Below are 22488 nucleotides of genomic sequence, written 5' to 3'. Positions count from 1 at the left end.
AATTTCCAATTATTTCAGAGAAGAAACTTTACAATTTCCTTATTCAATGTTCAAAAGTAAATCATTCTCTAAAAATCTGTTTCACCCTGAATTGGATTTATATAGTGAAATACATACATGTTTTGCACTTTTTCTTCTTTCTTCTTATGATTATTCATTCCAGAGTTCCACTGAAAAATAAATAGGATATCACTTTTGAATTTTAAAACAGAGATTTATTCCATCACATCTTTCAAAAACGCAAAGTAATTATTTGGATTTAGATTTGTATTTCTGGAAATTTAAGTATGAATATAAATTTGACTTAGAATATTTTCTTGTTCATATTTTTCTAATAATCTTACAATAATGGGTTTTAGTTCATGATAAGTTGGTACCAGAACAATTAAATATTCATTTCCTTCTTTGAGTCTTTATTTATTTTTTAAACATCTCCATTTGTATCCTTTGGATGAAACCAGACCATAAATACGTATTGGCAATACACATTGATATTTTACTGTGTTCACTTCTAGAGTCTAAAAGTACTATTTTTAAACAGAAGATATATTCATTCTCAAAGCACGACTAATTATAATGACTATCTCTTTCTTGGTCATCAAATCAGACTCAAAGAATTGAGGTCTTTAACGTGGGTTGTAAAAAAAAAATTATTTTTTCATTTTGCAGGATAGAGATTTCATCTGTTCTTTCATTTTTTATATTGTAAACGTCTGTTAGTCAAAATGCACATTTAAATTGAATTTCACCTAAATATATTAAAGACCAGGGCATTCACATTTTCAGTTTTCTGCTAAATGTCTACACTATAAGTGAGACTAGTGGTTTTACAGGTTAAAAATTCTGCTGATTTTTATTTCTACAATTGTTGAAATCCTACTACACTGTTTAAAATAATAACAGGTTGTAAAGACCACATATCATAAAAAGTCATTGCAATATTTGAATTTTAAAATCATTTAAACAAACTAATTTATTATTCCGTACTATAATTTGTCTTAATTTGTCTCAACAGCTTCCTCTACCAAGACGACATATATCAGCTACAGCAATCATTCAATCTGAAACAGGGAAATGATACAATATGAAGAAATGTGGTATGCGATCTTAAACAATGAACGTGACACCACCAACACTCACTCCTGGAGATCTCTGTAGACTACAATCAATCAAATCAATAGTCAATCTTGTAAGGAACAAAAAGTAGCCACAAGCCAAAAGTATCAATAACAGGAAGTGAAGAAACCCATTTTATATAATACAACCAATGAGTGTCAAGCTAAAGTATTGCTTACTCATGAGCAGTTAAAAAAAAAATCACAAAAGGAAAACTAATGTTAGCTTGTGAAAAAAAAAAATGCTGTTGAAATAAACCATGTCTGATGTTATTCTTGTAAGTATTTTTCCGTGACTGTGAGAACTCCCATTCCTGTCCCACATTGTTCAACTTGTATAAGACAATGAGTCTGTTTCTTGTAATGGCTGACCAGATTGAAGCCCTGGGTTGTGCTAAAAATAAATGCAATGGTTGACGCATGCAATTTTTTATACAAATAATTTATTTCTAATAATAAAGGAATGTTTTGCAAATGTTGAGAGTTGTTTCGTTCCAGTTTTAAAGCCAGGGAAAACTCTTTCCAGTTGGCACTGCTGCTGTTATTTAACTGCTGTTGTAAAAGCCCTGGTGTGCCAAGAAACTACTATTTCCTCGAGGAATGTCTTTTTGTATGTTTGCGTGTATGTGAAGAACACGGTCTTTCATTTCTATATGAAAAAATATTTGTGTAAGATTTTTGTGAATATTTCAAGATTTATGTGGTAGCTTTTCATAGTACTTGCTTCTTTTATGAAGAATCAAGCAGTAGCTTGAGGTCAATTGCTTCAGGTATCATAATTAACAAATGATGAGTTAAACTTGGGAGAATGTAATCTGAAAATCACCATCTAAAAGTATATCCAAGTGTCACTGAAATTCTCCATTTTCTAAGTCAAACTTTTGCAAAAAGAAATATTCCAAGGTGTGTAATATTAACTTTTTCTCACCTGGGCCTAGTATCCACTGAAATCAGTGAAGTAATGGGCCTTACCCAATACATTCCTCAAAGCACAGAATTAGCGTATTTATTCCCTTGGCATCACTAAAGAAACCACAGTTCAGATAACATGTCAGTGCTTTCTTATTTTCCAAATGAAAACATTCATTGGTTCATAGAACAGTATCATTAAAGAGAGAGAAAACAAGGAGCCTGTGTCATGCTAATGAACCACACTAGGATGGGTAAGAGGAGCCCATTAAAGGCCTTCAAATCTGCTACCATTTTCGTCATGGGCGCCTCCATTCTACACAGTCCCAGACATCCATCAAGTCAATGGTTCTCTACAATCATTTTGTTTGTTAGTAAATGTTCTCTCTGCTGAGTTAGCTTGGACGGCTCATTGCATCCCTTATAGATATAAAGAGCTATCTGTGCTCTGTAGCTTCAACCAGGATATTGACAGTCACTTTATTTAACACAGAGAGTTGACGTAGCATAGCTTAGGCTCCTTCAGCATACAGTAGCATTTCCTAGATACCAACCCAGACAGAGAGCTACATCCAGAAGGAAATAGGTACTTATTGGCCTCTTGTTGAGTTTCTCCTAATAGTTATTTGTTGTTTGTAGATAATATTTAAATCAAGAGTGAGAGTATTGTTTTCAAGTTTTCAGATTATCTGAATTACTGATAAATACAATCCTGTAATCAGGATCATAAACCCACCTCTAGGTGTGCCTTTCTAGATAAGACCTAGTTTAAAATGAAGGAAACTCATAACTGCATATTTACTATATTTTATTGTGCCATGTAGCTCAGTACCAATAGCCATACCAAGAAAAGTAATTATAATTGTATTTTAATTTTTAAACTGACAAGTTTTCTTCGTATTGGAGATTATTAGTCATTTTAAAGATTTTTTTTAAACTAGTAAGTATATACATGTTTGCTTGAGAAAAATGCTTGAATTTTACAAGCCTCGCATTTCATTCAGAGAGAAATTCAAGTACATATTCATATTTTCATTTACTAATTGACTCTAGTCAGGGTAAGTGGATGCAACAGGGTGATTATGAGAGCAAAGCTGGCTTTCAGGCCAAAGGTGGGTTTTTATTATTATTATTATTATTATTACTTTTTTCTTTTAAGGCTTTAGGAAGAAAAATAAAATATTAAGCAAAATTCATGACATTTCAAAATTGTTCTTCCTATTACAAACTTACCAATGGGTTTTCTTTCCTAAGTACTTTTATAAATAATTGATAATTATTTGGTGTTCTACAAAATCTTTTTAACTCATAATAGAGTTGAATAATAGTCCTCATAGATTTACATATGCCAATCATCCTTTATAACATTATCTCAGTGGAAAATTTTCTTGATGAAACTGTCACCCTCCCCAGGCAGTGGGAGGATAAATTCCCTCAACCTCTTATAGTAGGAGCTGGAGCATTCTGACCTCCACTGTGGTTATTTTCTCAGGGATTTTGCTGAGGGCTCAGGAGATAGTTATACACGCTGGGACAGTGTGGGGAGGCATCCTGTAAGGAGAAGGATTTAGCATGTGCCAGTAGTGTTTCATAAGTCCCACGCTTTAAAACTAACTAACTGCCTGTGTACCGTAGATAAGCAAATGCAAAGTTGCATGAAAAAATATAGTATTATAGTCTTTAGAATCGACCTTGTGTTTTATTCTGGCCAAGAAATGTCACATCTAATCTCAGCATGCCAGAGGGAATACTAAAAATGTAGCCTAAGGTAATATTCAGCAAATGTCACTAGTAGACAATAAGCGATATATTAGTGTGACCTTGGGCCAACCAAATCTGACCTCAATCTTTTTAAAAAAATAGCTTATGCTAGCTAATATTTAAAGGCATCTAAATCCATGACGGTTGATCTGGCACAAACTAATTTTATTTTTAAGGAAAACTAATCATAAATGTAAGCTTGAGGGAAGACCGTTGGAACATGAATAGGAACTAAATGATTAAGCTTAATTTTTAGTGTTTATCAGAAACTTTTACAGATAATTTAACGTTTCAGATGAACAGGATTTTACTTTTTTAACTTAAATACCATATTACAGGAAATCTCACTAAGAGCAGAAGTTTGTGTCATTTTATTTCCTTCCCCTTTGACTCTATATTCTCTATTATTTACCAATGACAGTGAAGAAAGAATATTAACAATTTTCTAAATTATGTTAGCCAACACTGATATTTTATTTATTTATTTATTTTTAATTTTTATTTTTTTTTGAGTCTATCTTTTTTTTTTTTTTTACATCTTTATTGGAGTATACTTGCTTTACAATGGTGTGTTAGTTTCTGCTTTATAACAAACTGAATCAGCTATACATATACATATATCCCCATATCCCCTCCCTCTTGCGTCTCCTTCCCACCCTCCCTATCCCACCCCTCTAGGTGGTCACAAAGCACTAAGTTGATCTCCTTGTGCTATGCGGCTGCTTCCCACTAGCTGTCTTATTTTACATTTGGTAGCATATATATGTCAATGCTACTCTCTCACTTCATCCCAGCTTACCCTTACCCCTCCCCGTGTCCGCAAGTCCATTCTCTACATCTGTGTCTTTATTCCTGTCCTGCCACTAGGTTCATCAGGACCATTTTTTTTTTTTTTTAGATTCCATATATATGTGTTACCATATGGTATTTGTTTTTCTCTTTCTGACTTACTTCACTTTTTATGACAGACTCTAGGTCCATCCACCTCACTACAAATAACTCAATTTCGTTTCTTTATGCCTGTCCATTGTATATATGTGCCACAAATTCTTTACCCATTTGTCTGTCGATGGACACTTAGATTGCTTCCATGTCCTGGCTATTGTAAATACGGCTGCTATGAACATTGTGGTACATGTCTCTTTTTGAATTATGGTTTTCTCAGGGTATATGCCCAGGAGTGGGATTGCTGGGTCATATGGTAGCTCTATTTTTAGTTTTTTAAGGAACCTCCATACTGTTCTCCGTACTGGCTGTATCAATTTACATTCCCAACAACAGTGTAAGAGGGTTCCTTTTTCTCCACACCCTCTCCAGCATTTATTGTTTGTAGATTTTTTGACAATGGCCATTCTGACCGGTGTGAGGTGATACCTCATTGTGGTTTTGATTTGCATTTCTCTAATGATTAGTGATGTTGAGAATACTTTCATGTGTTTGTTGGTAATGTGTACTGATATTTTATTTAGTCAGCAAGTGGATGAAATGACATTCTTAAACTCTATTATGCAACTTACCAATTTTTCTCATTTCATTTATTTAATGTCAGTATTTCATCCATCTTTTAGAATAAAATTGCTAAAAATAACAATAAGGTTGCATGAAAGGATGAATAAGAAATAATACCAAATTATAGAACATTCTAATCATACAAAATAATGTTTAGAAATGCTTCTTTTTTCTTTTATTATGGTTCTCCTTTAATGGAGATATGAATAATGAAGAAACATTTGGCTTTAGCTAGAAGAAAAGATTTCCTTAAGAAAAAATGAAGCCTATGAATGTTCAGAAACTTGCTTTTATTCTTGGAAAGTGTCATATTATATAGCAAAAAGAAGAACAATTATTGTTTAAAAAAAATATTGTCTATGTTCTATTTCAGTTTTTTTCTTACAAAAATTTTTTTGTAGCATAACTTTTAATGATATTGTGACTTATGGGTGCCATTATTTTTTATTTAATTTAACCCTTCATTGGGACATTCGGAATATTTTTCTCTCTGTTGAACTTAGTGTATTATAAATGTAAAGCCTTGTACTATATTTTGGCTACTTTCAGAGGGATAAGGATAGAGAAAAAGAAATTTGACCTATTAAATATTTTTCTAATTGTGTAATGCCTTATTAAGTAGTTTTAGCAAAGCTAACTTTGACAAATAACTTGTTACAAAGTCATGAAGGTCAAGCGTGGATTGGGACCTATTAAAAAATAAAAATTGGCCATGTAATGACTTGGATAGGAGGTAGGGGTGATGTGGTTATAGAAAACAGGAAAGGCAAATCATCCGTGTGATGTATCAGATTTTGAAGTAAGCATATAAGATTATTTACCAATGAACTAATTTTAATTAGGTAAGTTCACTAGAACATAGGATGATCTTGAGAGCTAATGAAAATTATCAGAATGTTAAAGTATAATTCTGAAAGAGTTAAAAATATTGATACAACTTTCATAAAGAGGTAAAATGAAAAAGTCAAGGATTTTATTCAATCCATTTATTAATTAGGGAACCAGTAAGATGTTAAAACTAGCACAAAGAGCATTTGAGAAGCTAATGATGTATATAATATATTTAATATATAAATAAATATTGGGATAAATCAGAGGATTATATATAAAACTAGTTTAGTGTCTTAAGGTGTAATAAACTGTAAACTTAGAGGTTATCTCTTCACTGGACAGACATTATTTGAAACTACTGGATAAAGTTTGACAAATTAACCCCTGTATTTACAGAGCTATAAAATAACCATGTTGATAGAAATTCAAATGTAGCACTGTGCTGAAAAAAAAATCACCATTTTTGCCTATTTCCATGTTTTGGATAATTTTTCTAAGTTTTATTTTATTGTTTTGTTTCCCCTAATTTCAAGCACTGCATTTGCAGTATCTGAATAATAAACATCACAAATGCGCTTAAAATCATATTAAGATAATCCAAGTTAGTAATGGAAGAGTTCTGGAATGGGACTCTATTTTAATTATTCTTTCCTATCTTTATTCTTTACTGTGTGTGCAATTCAGAGGCTGGATTGAATAAGACGATACGGAGGATAGATGTGAATAAGTGTGTAGCTGCCTTCAGCTAACAGTTCCTTATCTGGCAGTTCCACAAATAATCTGTGAAAGCGTGACTTCTTCCTTTTGTCCCATAGGTATTGTCATCTCTAGGGGGTATTTCTTCTCCCTTTTTTTGTAGTATATTACCCTGAAAGGGCAAATTAGTTTTTCAAGAGCATCCCCAAAGATGACAAACCATGGATAATTTATCACATATCCATGCATATCTTCTAGTTGTCCTTGGCTATTAACCCTTGCCCACCCCAACAAGGCCTTTTCTCAGATCCTGCCACTGGCATCTTCCAGGCAAGAGAAGCAAGAATGAGGTCTTCCCCGTCAAAGGGCTGGAGTTGGCAAGGGGAGAGGTATGATGAATAGAGCTCTGTTTTTCTACAAATATCCTAGAATTTATGAACGCCCATGTACCCCACTTCAATTTTCTGAATGGAGTACTAGTAGCATTGGAGCTCAATAAGAATCTTCACTAATCTGGAAGAAGGAAGAGGAAGCAAAATTATAAAATAGATGAGGTGTGGTTTCTGTACTTATTTTTTTTCTCATAATGTTCTTGAACTTCTTTGTACCTCCTGAAGATGTCATCCAGTTGACTGATAGCCTCTACATACATTCTAGGTATTCAGAGGTCCTCTTTTCCCATTTTCCATTTTTGGACCCACTGATACTTTGCCATGCTCCAATGCCTCAATCCCAAATTACTTTTCGATGTCAAAGTTGTCCCTGTCCCCAATACACACAGATATCAAATAGGCATATCAAAGGTCCCTAGGGAAGCTACTACAGTTGGATTTTAAGTAATAAAACATATATTTAAGATAGTTTAATTATTCACTTTATTTAGAATATTTACTGAGGACCAGCTATGTAGCAGATGTTGTAGGCGCTGAGAATATAACAGTGGACAAAAACGACAACAACAAAAAACCAACCCTGGTCCCCAAGGTATTTATATTTCTGTGTAAGAGATAAATAATAAACAAGATAGATGTATAAATATAGAGTATGTGGGCTTCCCTGGTGGCACAGTGGTTGAGAATCTGCCTGCCAATGCAGGGGACATGGGTTCGAGCCCTGGTCTGGGAAGATCCCACATGCCACGGAGCAACTAGGCCCATGAGCCACAACTACTGAGCCTGCGCGTCTGGAGCCTGTGCTCTGCAACGGGAGAGGCCGCGATAGTGAGAGGCCCGCGCACCACGATGAAGAGTGGCCCCCACTTGCCACAACTAGAGAAAGCCCTGGCACAGAAACGAAGACCCAACACAGCCAAAGATAGATAGATAGATAAATAAATAAATAAATAAATAAATAAATAAATAAATAAATTTTAAAAAATCCCAATGCTCAGTCTTTAAAAAAAGAAAAAAATATAGAGTATGTAAGATAGTGATAAATAGTGATGAGAAAAATAAATAAATCAGAGAAAATGGATAGGAAATAGGTTAAGAAGTAACATTTGTAGAGTACAGGGTTGAAATTTTAGGTAGGGTAGCTAGGGAAGATGACATTTGATTAAAAGCCTGAAGAAAAGGAGGGATTGATCTATACAATGTCTTGGGGAAGAGAATTCTAAGGCAGAGGGAACAGGAAGGAGACAGATCCTGAGGCATGAGCATATCTAGAGCAGGGTAAGGTAAAGGGGAGGAGTGGGGTGGAGAACAAGATCTTGAAGGGCCTTGTAGATCACTGAAAGAACTGGAACTTTTACCCTGACTGATGGGAAACCCTCACAGGGTCTTGAGCAAATGAATGACATATGGGTCTTAATTTTAACTGCATCTTTATGACTTCTGTAATGAGATGAGATTAGCCTCAAGGAGGCAATGGCAGAAATACAGACACTGGTTACACACTCTTGGATGATCCAGAGTAGACAGGACCATGGAGTGGGCTGAGTAAGACAGTGGAGGTGATGAAAAGTGGTTAAACTCTCTCTACATTTTAACAGAAAATCTTACTAATTTGCCGATGCATAGATGTGGTTGAGAGAAAAGGGTGATTCCAGGGTTTTTGACTTAAGTAGCTGAAAGGATGGTTGTTGCTATTTATGCAGATGAGGTGACTGTGAGAAGAATGAGTTGAAGGAAATATAATTCATACTAAAGTATGAATGTCCAATATTTCTTCCCACTCAGGCTCCTTGATTTGCATTTTTAAAGATGCATGGATCACTAACCGGAATAACTCTAGAAATGCTGGGATAAATTTGATGACAGGAAATACTTTGAGAATGAGCATTTGTTCCCCCTGCAACATTTCCACCAGGGTCTCAGATCATCTCCTGATGTCACCGAATTCTTCCCTCTTCTCTAAACTTCCTCTTCCAGGCTGAACCCTGAGCTGACTTTTTTTTCTTTCCAGCTTCTCTCAATAGCACTTATCTACCTCCTGAGGCCTATCCCAGTTCTTTTACGGTATTTTAAATTTTGTTTGATTATTGTAGTCGTTGTTGATATTGTGTTGTTGTTTTCCCAGGAATGGCCTGTGGGTCTTCGGATCAACTTTAATCTCTAACTTTCTGTTTCCTTGGCTTCTGAGTTATTTTAAAGTGAATACTGCTCCTCAGAATCTACCCCAGGAATATTATTTTTAACCCCCAATCTTTTATCCCAATCAAAACTCTTTGTCCGAGGTCAATTTCCTTCTTAAGAAACATACCTATCTGCCTGAAATATAGAATAAGTAAATAAAGGGAATATTGCCTGAGATCATAATAAATATTAAGGGGCTGCATGAGTATAGTACTTTAGTTATGTTTTCTGCTACTATACAAGCTCCCTGTTTCTCAAGGGCTTGCTTTTTAAAAAATTCATTATTTAATTCATTCAATCATTCACTTATTCTTTCAGTAAGAACAACGTGAAAATCATATATTATTTCTTGTGTGGAGATGCAAAGAGCTTACAAGCTGGGAGAGATGATAAGTCACCTAATGATAATAGCAACTACAATAATTATAATAAAAATTATAATCACTAAGATTATGACACCCTTATATCAGACAGCTTTCTAAGTGCTGCAGTGGAACAAACCTTGCAGTAGCCTTGGGGGTTTGGTACTATCATTACCCCTGTTTGTAGAGGATGAAACAGAGACAAAGATTGATTAGCTAACTTGCTGGAGATCATATAGCACCTAGGTGTGGAGCTTGTACAGAGCTATGTATTGGAGAGAATGTGTCACCTGAGAGTCAGGACACAATACTACAGGGGTCAGCTGGAATATTAGGCACAAGCCTATTCTTGTTCCTGGAATCCTTTGATTTAGCATTTGATATTAGTGTGTCGTATCTGTTCTTGGAGAGCTATCCATCCTTCCCAACTCTGGGGAATGTATTCTGATGAGGGATATTGGATAAATTCAAGTTAGTGCTAACTTTTTTATTTGCTTTAGAGTTTTAATTTTTATTCTGAGTTGCCTCTAATGTGAAATTTTTACAGTTATCCATGTACATTATAAGACCAGACACAGAATGCAGGCCTTTTTCTTCATGGTTTATGATCTGTTATATCTCATTTGAAAATTTTCAAATACTATGAAAGAAATTTTTAAAAAAATGAAAAGACCACTTGAGGGGTGTATTTACAACTTACTGGTAAGTTCACACAAATCAACCTAGTTTTATAATTGTTATATACAGGGTAACTTTATTCAGAAGTTCACGCAAATCATTTGTAAATGTGTTCTTATTATATTTTTAGGTTGGCAACCCATGATTGTTTCTTTCATGCACAAGTAGTTGCCTTAGTAATTAGTGCATGATCTCCTTCCTAAGATATAGACATTATTATCATAATGTCTTACAGACAGAAAGACCAAAGCTGAAGAGTATTCAAGTTCAGTGTCAAATCACCCATCACTAATTGAGCCAAGAATAGAAATGTACAATCCACAATGTTGGGCTAACACCCCTTAGGCCAAACTGAGCCCAGCCATCCTCTTTCTGTCTTGATCAGTGTTATTACCTAATGGCTATTTACTAGGCCCACAACCTTAGCATTGCCATTAGCAGAAGTTGTCTATAGTCTTGGAGTCTATTACAGTGGAAACTCTTGGCAGAGCAAAAGGCAGAATTGGCAGAGACCTTGCTGCATTTTCACTGGCAGGTCCAATCTTCTAGGTCAGGGGCGAGAGAGAAAGTGTTTGGATAGTCAGTTGACAAGCACCTTTATTAGCACTACACTGGATCCAAGGCGCAATTTAAGACAAAGGTTTTTCAGGTGTTTTAAAGTTGTAATAGTCTGAGTCCTATCCAGTTTTCCCCTACTTCCCCCACGCCTCCCCCCCACCCACAGCAAAAAAATTATGATGATTTCTAAGAAGCAAAAACTAGACCAAGATTGTGTTATGTAAAATGGAAATTTCAAATTCAAAAACTGTTATACCTGTTCATGCCTTGTAACTGGAGTTTGAGAATATGTGTCTTCTATCAGCAGGCATCTGAGACCTGAAATAGATCTTTAATGGGGCCCTGGGGCTGCTGGACAGACACAATCAGATGGTTGATGTGATTGGCTTATGAAGAAGCTATAATAGCCTACCGTAGAAAAACCCTCACTTTTCAGACAGTACCTACACCAATTTACACAGTAGGGATTTTAAACTAACAGTGACAGCTGTCCCCCACAGAGGAGTTATCTCTTTACTAATAACCAACAAGAGAAGAATTTGGCTGCTTCAACATATTTAATTTCTGAGTGTATTGACTGCAGAGTATTCAAATATAATTACCATATTTATGGGGCTCATTCTACCTACAGAATACAAAAGTGGCATATGTAATATGATAATAAAGAGAAAATGTCTTCGTAGTATATTCCTTATTGCTGTCAGCTTTAGAATTTCACAAGTGTGTTAAAATATATTTTAACTTAATTTTCACCATGAATACATAACAACGATTCCTTCTTTCAATCATTATATGTTCTGAGGTTAGCATTAGAATCCAGGATGAAATGACTCATGCTGAATTAAGCTAAATAAATATTTAAAATCACTTCAAGCACGTCAAAATTCAGCCATACTATGGAACTGAAATATTTAATGGAGGTATTTTGTTGAGAGGTTGTGCACAGGTCACTAACATAGCTACATGGTGATAAAGATTTTTCTTGAACTTTTCAATGGCTGGATAAAGTTTACGTATTATTTATTAGACTAGAGATAGTTTTTCTAATGGAAAATTTAGCAGTAAATATTCAGAGTATGTTCTAAAATTGTATAGTTTTAGGGCTTAATTTAAATACTGTGAATATGGTATGGTCCCTCTACTGACTAAGCTGACTGGCATCATATTTTGAAGCATAAAAATACAAAAAAAGAGTGTACACTGTATATCAGTAAATGGTGACAATTTTCTAAATTAAAATATGTAAAGCTTATATAAATATACATGGGCAAGTCATTTTACAAGATAAGCAAGAAGCAAACAGGGAGCTCAGTCCTTGTGTTTCTACCACACATTTATATTACCATTTCATCATGCTCAGCATCACAGAAGGACCATTTAAGAGCTGGCCTTTAAAAACAATCTATAAATCTGTAAGTCTAAAATTAGTTTAAAATAAGTCATTTAAATATCCATAAATCTGCCTCACCTCTCCTCTCTGATTAGTACCCACTAACCCTAGAAATTTACTTTGATGGTCAACAGAACACAATTATTTCAGAAACCAACTAAAATGAAAATTCTTTAAGGATAGTTTTAATCCAAAGTTTCTCCAAGAGTGGGCTGAACACCACTTGATCAGGGACCATAGGGATGTGGTTTAAAATGTAGTTTATGAAGCCCTGCTAGAGGCCTATCGAATTAGAATTTCAGGGTATAGGTCTTGAGAATCCGCATTTTTAAATGAGTACTTGTGCTCAGTAAGTTTGCGAACCATTGGATTGGAGGGATGAGTTGGAGAAACTTTCGCCCATAAATGGTCCATGATACACAGTGCATTTCAGGTAGTTTTTCCTGTCAAATTTTACTATTATTTAGCCTCAATTCTATAGGTTCTTCATACCATAATATAATTACTTATAAGTATACAAAGGTTTTAACTGACTATGAAATTACAGTAGAGAGTTTTAAATGGCCAAGACCATATATAGTTCCTATACGATATGAAGAATCTATCTTGGCTTTTTCTTTGATCTAAATGAAAAGTCTTTAACGCACCTTTAATAAATTTACTTTTTTTTATTTAATAAATTCAAGGGCCAATAACATGTACTTCTCAGTCTGGCAACCTAGAGAAGACTTCACTCTAATCTTACTCTACTCACCACTCGCCATTCAATCAGTAGAATTGCATTTAAACATGCACATGAATAATAGGGGTCATTCTCCCACCAATGTTTTGGTCTTGTACCTTAAGCAAGGAGTAAAAAACTAAATAGATATAATTATCATGCCATGGGTTCCTAGGGAGTAAATATGGCATGCAAAATTTGTTCACTTTGACTACTGGCTGTAACAGTAATAGACAGTGAGTCCACTTTATGGAAATTACTAATTATTCTTTAAGAATTCTAAAAATGTCATCTCTCTTATCGGTCCATGTTACTGCCTCATGTTATCAAAATTGTCTTTTTTAATGGTCTATGGAATGCATTTTTGCACAAATAAAAAAAACTTATGTATTCATGATGTGTTTTTTCCAGCACCTTGCCTCTTTGTGACACAGGATGAAGGCTAGTTAAACAACAGAAGCTCTGTTGAGAAGTCAGATCTCAAAAACCCTCTTGAAAAGGACCTCTTTTCTAGTTGACTAATTGGATAATGGTGTGTTGTTTGGCATGCCACTGTCTTTTCTCAAAAATGCTAACAGTTGTCTTTTCACTTAGGTGACTAAAATGCAATAACTCACTTTTTTGAGGCAATGGAGTCTCATTCAGCATTAAAGTAAGCATAGTGTTCAGAATATAAGAGGGAGAGTTTGTCACATCCCATATTAATCAGACCAAATCTATAGGTTTATATCTGGGGTCATAGTTGAAGAGAAATAGTAACAAATTAGAGTATAATTAAATGAACATGAATTGAAATTATACGGTAGGATTTTGGGAAAAGAAAATAAAGAATTACGTATGTTAAGTTAAAAGAGAAGACTTAGGTAAAGAGAAAATGCAAAATAACTGACTTCAGATTCATGGGCGGTCCTTAGAAGAAGGATTGAATTTGGTCAAATTATCAAGGCAGATTGAAACTGCCTTGCAATATGACAAGGTTTCGGATGGGAGTTAAATGACCATCTCTAAGAAATTATGTGCAGAAGTTTCTTGCTTTAAATCGTAAGGTGCGACTAGATGACCCCCAGCAATTATGGGCTGAGTACCTGCAATGTGCCAGTCATCCGGCCAAGGGCTGCAAAGAACACAGAGAAATAAAGACACCATCTGTGGTCTCAACTGTGATAGATGTTAGAAGAAAAGCAAAAAATCCCTACAGAGTTTCGAAGTTGGGAAACATTTCATCTCTAATAATCGCTGATTTGTGGGTGCCTTTTGAGATTTATCATCATACAGTTTTTAACATGGCATTGAGTAAGATAAAACAAGGATTCAAAATTTGTCAACTCTAAGTAACCTGGAACCAAATCATCATGGACAGCAGAGAAGTCCCCTATGACTCTAGCAAGTATACCCTGACCACAGAGACTGGTACTGGTGATGATGAGCAGTTGTAGGTATTTCTAAAAAGCAATAAAAAAATTATCTGCTCAGGATGACTAATCATATATCAGCCTGAAGCAGGTCCCTTCCAGGTATACATGTGTATAATTCACTGATAAATAAAAACAAGCATTGTGAAATGCAAATATGAACATGTTAGAACTTATTTAAAAGTCTCATTAATCTGTATTTTAACAGCAAACCATATTAATTACCTTAAATAGTTGTCTGACACTCAGCCTAGTATAAATTTCAGGTTTCTGGAAAGGATAGCATTTAAAAGGTTTGCCTTTTTTGTTTTGTTTTGTTTTCTTCTCTTCTCTTTTCATTTTTTAAGCCTGTCATTTCTGTACAAAGTGTCATGAAATGTTTTTGGACATTGCCACATGGCTTTTTTTTTTTTTTTTATGACGATGGATAGAACTACCCATGGCAACCCAGGAAAGAGGGAGACAGAAGAAGACCTACCTCAGCCTAACTCTCCTGCCCTCAAATCTCCTCTAGTTGCCTCCTACTGGCTAAACCCAAGGCAGTGCCTGGCTGGCTTCCATACGGGTTAGTCTACCAGGCACAGGACAGAGTATTAAAGATAGGGTTTCTAGCGAGGCAAATGAAATAGATCAGGCACACATACCTAATATGTACACGGCTCTCTTCTATGTACATGGGGTACAAAGATAAGGGAAAAGTTTCTGCCTGCCACGAACTCAGACAAGTAAAGAGGTAACTTCAAACGGGTGTGCTGGGGTGGAGGGTATTATGTGAGAAGCAAGCCTGGGACACTCTGGGGACGAACGGGAGGACCTAACCTACAGTTGCTTCTTCCTCCTCTGGACCGTTAGTGTTTCCACACAGCCACACTTGTCACAAAGACAGGAGAGAATAAAGATGAAATCTGTGGAGAAGCACGGAGTTTCTAAGTCCCATCTATGCTTTCACAAAGCTCCAAATCCGGGGAGATTTTTCTGAATACAGCTGATTCTGTACACAAAAGAAAAACATGTTCAACTTTTTAAAAGTTGGTATTTTAATATCTCAGGCCTAAATCTACTTTATACAAAAGCAAAAAATGAGAGGAGAAAGAAAAATGTTTTGTTATTCCGTGAGTCAAGTAATACATTATGACAGGTTTGCCAGAAAGTTCTACTCTCTTTTACGTTAGGAAATGACAAGACAAGTATTTCATACAGCAGGACTTTGTTTCTGTTTTAATTTCTAGATCTTAGACCCCTGACCCCAGAAACACAAGGGCCCCAGATTCTGTGAGGCTACAAAAACAATCATTTAGCCTTTTGGCCTTGACTGCTTTATCTGTAAAATGGAAGTAATAAGACTTTCTATCTCCTTCAGAAGACCTTAATTTTGATAACTAATAAGAAACTAATAACAAAATGTTTTGAGCTCCCTGGAGGTCAGCCACTAGCTGGGATAAAGTGGGTTATTATAACAGCACTTCTTGACATATTGGTACTTACAGCAACTAAAAACAAAATATATCATATCCTGTTGAAACTGCCCTTGGATAGGAAGAGTGCAATTATCCAAGGTTGCAATTGATGGCAGTGTCTGTGAACATCTGGATTTTTATAAAGTGTGTCTTTGGAGCCCTAAGATATGTGGACTATTTACAAAACTGGACTAATCTCAGAGAAGAGGGAAGCATGATACACTCTTCCTGTTTCTACAGCTTTTTAACGTTGTGCTAGGGTCAGAAGGATAAAACTCCTTTTCCCTTGCAGTGTCAGTCACCAGCAATGCTGCCATTTGTAAGTGAGGGGATGAAGATAGAAGATAGATCTTTCTCTTCGGGGGGAGAATCATTAGTGTCACCTAAGTTAAAAAGAGGCAGCAGATGTGGGAAGCAGCACTGGTTGTTTCAGGCAACTGAATTTCAAATCCATCTATGCCAGTAGGTGTGATAATAAATAAATCTTCTCAGGTGTCTCATTTACGAAACGAGACCCACTGAATCAGACCCTCCAGGAGTGAGGTCCAGGCTGCTGTATCTTGAGGAGGCCCCACAGGGGACACCGATGAGCAGCCCGTTCACAGACGTGCTCCACGGGAGCAGGTGATGACCAAGGTCCCAACATTAATTCTCTGTTTAGGAATTGCTCTTAGGCAGCCTCCTATCTTTTCTCCATTACCTCCTAAGACCTCCAATTCAACCTTAACTCCTCCCTGCCAAAGAAGAAAGTTCGGTCCTGCAGACCTATCATCCACACAGTAACCACCACCCCAGGCTCTGCCTCTCCCACATAGGCACAGGACAAAATGACAATGTCGTGTCATGGGGGATGGTTCTGATTTCTTATCTCTTATAGGAGTGGCTGGTTGGCTTCTTTCTGTTTTAACCAATATCCTGGACTCTGAAATAGCTCAGGAAATAAAAAGTCATAAGATCACCAATGTAGACTAGAATTAATGAAAGATGGCAGCATGGGAAGAAGAACGGAGAATAGAAAATAGAAGCAGTATTTGGGTCCCGTTCTTGGGCACCATTAGAAGATTATTTGAAAGGCTGCATTTGGTCAGGGGATTCAGAAAAGCTGGATCTTGCCCTCAACCACAACTGCTCCTCTAAGAGTTCCTTGGGAATATAAACACACATATACACATACACACATACACACAAACACGACGGAGCTGGCGGAGAAGCTGAAACAACTTATTGTTACCAGCTGGAGTTTGGACCCTAAATTCTAAAGCAAGAGCTAATGCAGTTGTTTTCCAAGTATGGTCCTTGGACCAGCATTGTAAGCATCACCCAGAAACTTCTTAGAAATGCAAGTTCTCAGGTCCCACACCAGACCTACTAAGTCTGACATTCTGGAATGGGGCCCAGCAGATGGCATTTTAACAAGTCATCCAGGTGATTCTGATGTGCCGCTCAAGTTTAAGAACCAAAGACTTAAGGGAACAACATAAACCATGGTCACTGGCTCTTCCTTCTCTACTTTCCCCCAAAGTCTATCCCAGGTCTTTGGTTTTTAATTCAGAATGGGGGAAGAGGCAGATCCACACTTACAGGAAAAGGAGTGAGAGACAGAACAAGAGAAAGCATTTACTTCAGGGACCCTAGAGGTTTGGTTTGGGCTGTCTGCCCAAAACACCAAGAGGTCTTGCCAAAACAGGGCAATAGCTATTGGATTGACAGAAAACTGCTTGGGATGGAGACATGGATATCCCTGGTTATCTAAAAGCAGACCCACCATTGTGCTTAGTTCAACAGCATTTTTTTTTTTAACATCTTTTTGGAGTATAATTGCTTTACAATGGTGTTAGTTTCTGCTTTATAACAAAGTGAATCAGTTATACATATACATATGACCCCATATCTCTTCCCTCTTGCATCTCCCTCCCTCCCACCCTCCCTATCCCACCCCTCTAGGTGGTCACAGAGCACCGAGCTGATATCCCTGTGCTATGCGGCTGCTTCCACTAGCTAGCTATTTTACGTTTGGTAGTATATATATGTCCATATCACTCTCTCACTTTATCTCAGCTTACCCTTCCTCTCCCCGTAACCTCACTCCATTCTCTAGTAGGTCTGTGGCTTTATTCCCATCTTGCCCCTAGATTCTTCATGACAATTTTTTTTTTTTTTAAGATTCCATACTTATGTGTTAGCATACGGTATTTTTCTCTTTCTGACTTACTTCACTTTGTATGACAGACTCTAGGTCCATCCAGCTCACTACAAATAATTCAATTTCGTTCCTTTTTATGGCTGAGTAATATGCCATTGTATATATGTGCCACATCTTCTTTATCAATTCATCTGTTGATGGACACTTAGGTTGCTTCCATGTCCTGGCTATTGTAAATAGAGCTGCAATGAACATTGTGGTACATGACTCTTTTTGAATTATGGTTTTCTCAGGGTATATGCCCAGTAGTAGGATTGCTGGGTTGTATGGCAGTTCTATTTTTAGTTTTTTAAGGAACCTCCATACTGTTCTCCATAGTGGCTGTATCAATTTACATTCCCACCAACAGTGCAAGAGCGTTCCCTTTTCTGCACACCCTCCCCAGCATTTATTGTTTGTAGATTTTTTTGATGATGGCCATTCTGACCGGTGTGAGATGGTATCTCATTGTAGTTTTGATTTGCATTTCTCTAATGATTAATGATGTTGAGCATTCTTTCATGTGTTTGTTGGCAATCTGTGTATCTCCTTTGGAGAAATGTCTATTTAGGTCTTCTGCCCATTTTTGGATTGGGTTCTTTGTTTTTTTGATATTGAGCTGCATGAGCTGCTTGTAAATTTTGGAGATTAATCCTTTGTCAGTTGCTTCATTTGCAAATATTTTCTACCATTCTGAGGGCTGTCTTTTTGTCTTGTTTATTGTTTCCTTTGCTGTGTAAAAGCTTTTAAGTTTCATGAGGTCCCATTTGCTTATTTTTGTTTTTATTTCCATTTCTCTAGGAGGTGGGTCAAAAAGGATTTTGCTGTGATTTATGTCATAGAGTGTTCTGCCTATGTTTTCCTCTAAGAGTTTGATAGTGTCTGGCCTTACGTTTAGGTCTTTAATCCATTTTGAGTTTATTTTTGTGTATGGTATTAGGGAGTGTTCTAATTTCATTCTTTTACATGTAGTTGTCCAGTTTTCCCAGCACCACTTCTTGAAGAGGCTGTCTTTTCTCCACTGTATACTCTTGCCTCCTTTATCAAAGATAAGGTGACCATATGTGCATGGGTTTATCTCTGGGCTTTCTATCCTGTTCCATTGAGCTATATTTCTGTTTTTGTGCCAGTACCATACTGCCTTGATTACTGTAGCTCTGTAGTATAGTCTGAAGTCAGGGAGCCTGATTCCTCCAGCTCCGTTTTTCGTTCTCAAGATTGCTTTGGCTATTTGGGGTCTTTTGTGTTTCCATGCAAATTGTAAAATTTTTTGTTCTTGCTCTGTGAAAAATGCCATTGGTAGTTTGACAGGCATTGCATTGAATCTGTAGATTGCTTTGGGTAGTAGAGTCATTTTCACAATGTTGAATCTTACAATCCAAGAACATGGCATATCTCTCCATCTATCTGTTTCATCTTTAATTTCTTTCATCAGTGTCTTATAATTTTCAGCATACAGGTCTTTTGCCTCCTTAGGTAGGTTTATTCCTAGATATTTTATTCTTTTTGTTGCAATGGTAAACGGGAGTGTTTTCTTAATTTCACTTTCAGATTTTTCATCATTAGTGTATAGGAATGCAAGAGATTTCTGAGCATTAATTTTGTATCCTGCTACTTTACCAAATTCATTGATTAGCTCTAGTAGTTTTCTGGTAGCATCTTTAGGATTCTCCATGTATAGTATCATGTCATCTGCAAATAGTGACAGCTTTACTTCTTCTTTTCCGATTTGGATTCCTTTCATTTCTTTTTCTTCTCTGATTGCTGTGTCTAAAACTTCCAAAACTATGTTGAATAATAGTGGAGAGAGTGGGCAACCTTGTCTTGTTCCTGATCTTAGTGGAAATGGTTTCAGTTTTTCACCATTGAGGACGATGTTGGCTGTGGGTTTGTCATATATGGCCTTTATTATGTTGAGGAAAGTTCCCTCTATGCCTACTTTCTGCAGGGCTTTTATCATAAATGGGTGTTGAATTTTGTCAAAAGCTTTCTCTGCATCTATTGAGATGATCATATGGTTTTTCTCCTTCAATTTGTTAATATGGTGTATCACATTGATTGATTTGCATATACTGAAGAATCCTTGCATTCCTGGGATAAACCCCACTTGATCATGGTGTATGATCTTTTTAATGTGCTGTTGGATTCTGTTTGCTAGTATTTTGTTGAGGATTTTTGCATCTATGTTCATCAGTGATATTGGCCTGTAGTTTTCTTTCTTTGTGACATCTTTGTCTGGTTTTGGTATCAGGGTGATGGTGGCCTCATAGAATGAGTTTGGGAGTGTTCCTCTCTCTGCTATATTTTGGAAGAGTTTGAGAAGGATAGGTGTCAGCTCTTCTCTAAATGTTTGATAGAATTCGCCTGTGAAGCCATCTGGTCCTGGGTTTTTGTTTGTTGGAAGATTTTTAATCACAGTTTCAATTTCAGTGCTTGTGATTGGTCTGTTCATATTTTCTATTTCTTCCTGGTTCAGTCTCAGAAGGTTGTGCATTTCTAAGAATTTGTCCATTTCTTCCAGGTTGTCCATTTTATTGGTATATAGTTGCTTGTAATAATCTCTCATGATCCTTTGTATTTCTGCAGTGAAAGTTGTTACTTCTCCTTTTTCATTTCTAATTCTGTTGATTTGAGTCTTCTCCCTTTTTTTCTTGATGAGTCTGGCTAATGGTTTATCAATTTTGATCATCTTCTCAAAGAACCAGCTTTAGTTTTATTGATCTTTGCTATCGTTTCCTTCATTTCTTTTTCATTTATTTTTCATCTGATCTTTATGATTTCTTTCTTTCTGCTAACTTTGGGTTTTTTTTTGTTCTTCTTTCTCTAATTGCTTTAGGTGTAAGGTTATGTTGTTTATTTGAGATGTTTCTTGTTTCTTAAGGTAGGATTGTACTGCTATAAACTTCCTTCTTAGAACTGCTTTTGCTGCATCCCATAGGTTTTGGGTCATCGTGTTTTCATTGTCATTTGTTTCTAGGTATTTTTTGATATCCTCTTTGAATTCTTCAGTGATCTCTTGGTTATTAATTAGTGTATTGTTTAGCCTCCATGTCTTTGTATTTTTTACAGTTTTTTTCCTGTAATTGATATCTAGTCTTGAATTTCCCCTTTTATGGCTGTTAGTATTTGCCTTATGTATTGAGGTGCTCCTATGTTGGGTGCATAAATATTTACAGTTGTTATATCTTCTTCTTGGATTTATCCCTTGATCATTATGTAGTGTCCTTCTTTGTCTCTTGTAATAGTCTTTGATTTAAGGTCTATTTTGTCTGATACAAGAATTGCTACTCCAGCTTACTTTTGATTTCCATTTGCATGGAATATCTTTTTCTATCCCCTCACTTTCAGTCTGTATGTGTCCCTAGGTCTGAAGTTGGTCTCTTGTACACAGCATATATATGGGTCTTTTTTTTTTGTATCCATTCAGCCTGTCTGTGTCTTTTGGTTGGAGCATTTAATCCATTTACATTTAAGGTAATTATCAATATGTATGTTCCTATTACCATTTTCTTAATTGTTTTGGGTTTGTTATTGTAGGTCTTTTCCTTCTCTTGTGTTTCCTGCCTACAGATGTTCCTTTAGCATTTGTTGTAAAGCTGGTTTGGTGGTGCTGAATTCTCTTAGCTTTTGCTTGTCTGTAAAGGTTTTAACTTCTCCGTCAAATCTGAATGAGATCCTTGCTGGGTAGATGATCTTGGTTGTATGCTTTTCTCCTTCATCACTTTAAATATGTCCTGCCACTCCCTTCTTGCTTGCTAAGTTTCTGCTGAAATATCGGCTGTTAACTTTATGGGGATTCCCTTGTGTGTTATTTGTTGTTTTTCCCTTGTTGCTTCTAATAGTTTTTCTTTGTATTTAATTTTTGATAGTTTGATTAATATGTGTCTTAGCATGTTTCTCCTTGGATTTATCCTGTATGGGACTCTCTGTGCTTCCTGGACTTGATTAACTATTTCCTTTCCCGTATTCGGGAAGTTTTCAAGTATAATTTCTTCAAATATTTTCTCAGTCCCTTTCTTTTTCTCTTCTTCTTCTGGGACCCCTATAATTCAAATGTTGGTGCGTTCAATGTTGTCCCAGAGGTCTCTGAGACTGTCCTCAATTCTTTTCATTCTTTTTTCTTGATTCCTCTCTGTGGTAGTTATTTCGACTATTTTATCTTCCAGGTCACTTATCCGTTCTTCTGCCTCAGTTATTCTGCTATTGATCCCTTCTAGAGAATTTTTAATTTCCTTTATTGTGTTGTTCATCACTGTTTGTTTGCTCTTTCGTTCTTCTAGGTCCTTGTTAAATGTTTCTTGTATTTTCTCCATTCTATTTCCAAGATTTTGGAT

At 36.1% G+C, this 22488-nt stretch overlaps 1 protein-coding gene across 1 annotated transcript in view; it reads left to right on the top strand.

The window, feature by feature from the left end:
- The window catches only part of GRM8 (glutamate metabotropic receptor 8), a 794802-nt gene extending 783448 nt beyond the window's left edge, over positions 1-11354 (top strand). Inside the window, exon 10 of the mRNA XM_082472362.1 lies at positions 1016-11354. Coding sequence (XP_082328488.1) covers positions 1016-1065 — 50 coding nt within the window. The 3' untranslated portion in view covers positions 1066-11354. The remainder of the gene's footprint in view (positions 1-1015) is intronic.
- The last annotated feature ends 11134 nt before the right edge of the window (positions 11355-22488 follow it).

The sequence above is a fragment of the Balaenoptera physalus genome, assembly GCF_965194825.1.
Source record: "Balaenoptera physalus genome assembly, chromosome: 8".
Taxonomy (NCBI): Eukaryota; Metazoa; Chordata; class Mammalia; order Artiodactyla; family Balaenopteridae; genus Balaenoptera; species Balaenoptera physalus.
Note: the sequence above shows the minus strand (reverse complement) of the source record. Positions and strands in the feature narration are given on the sequence as shown.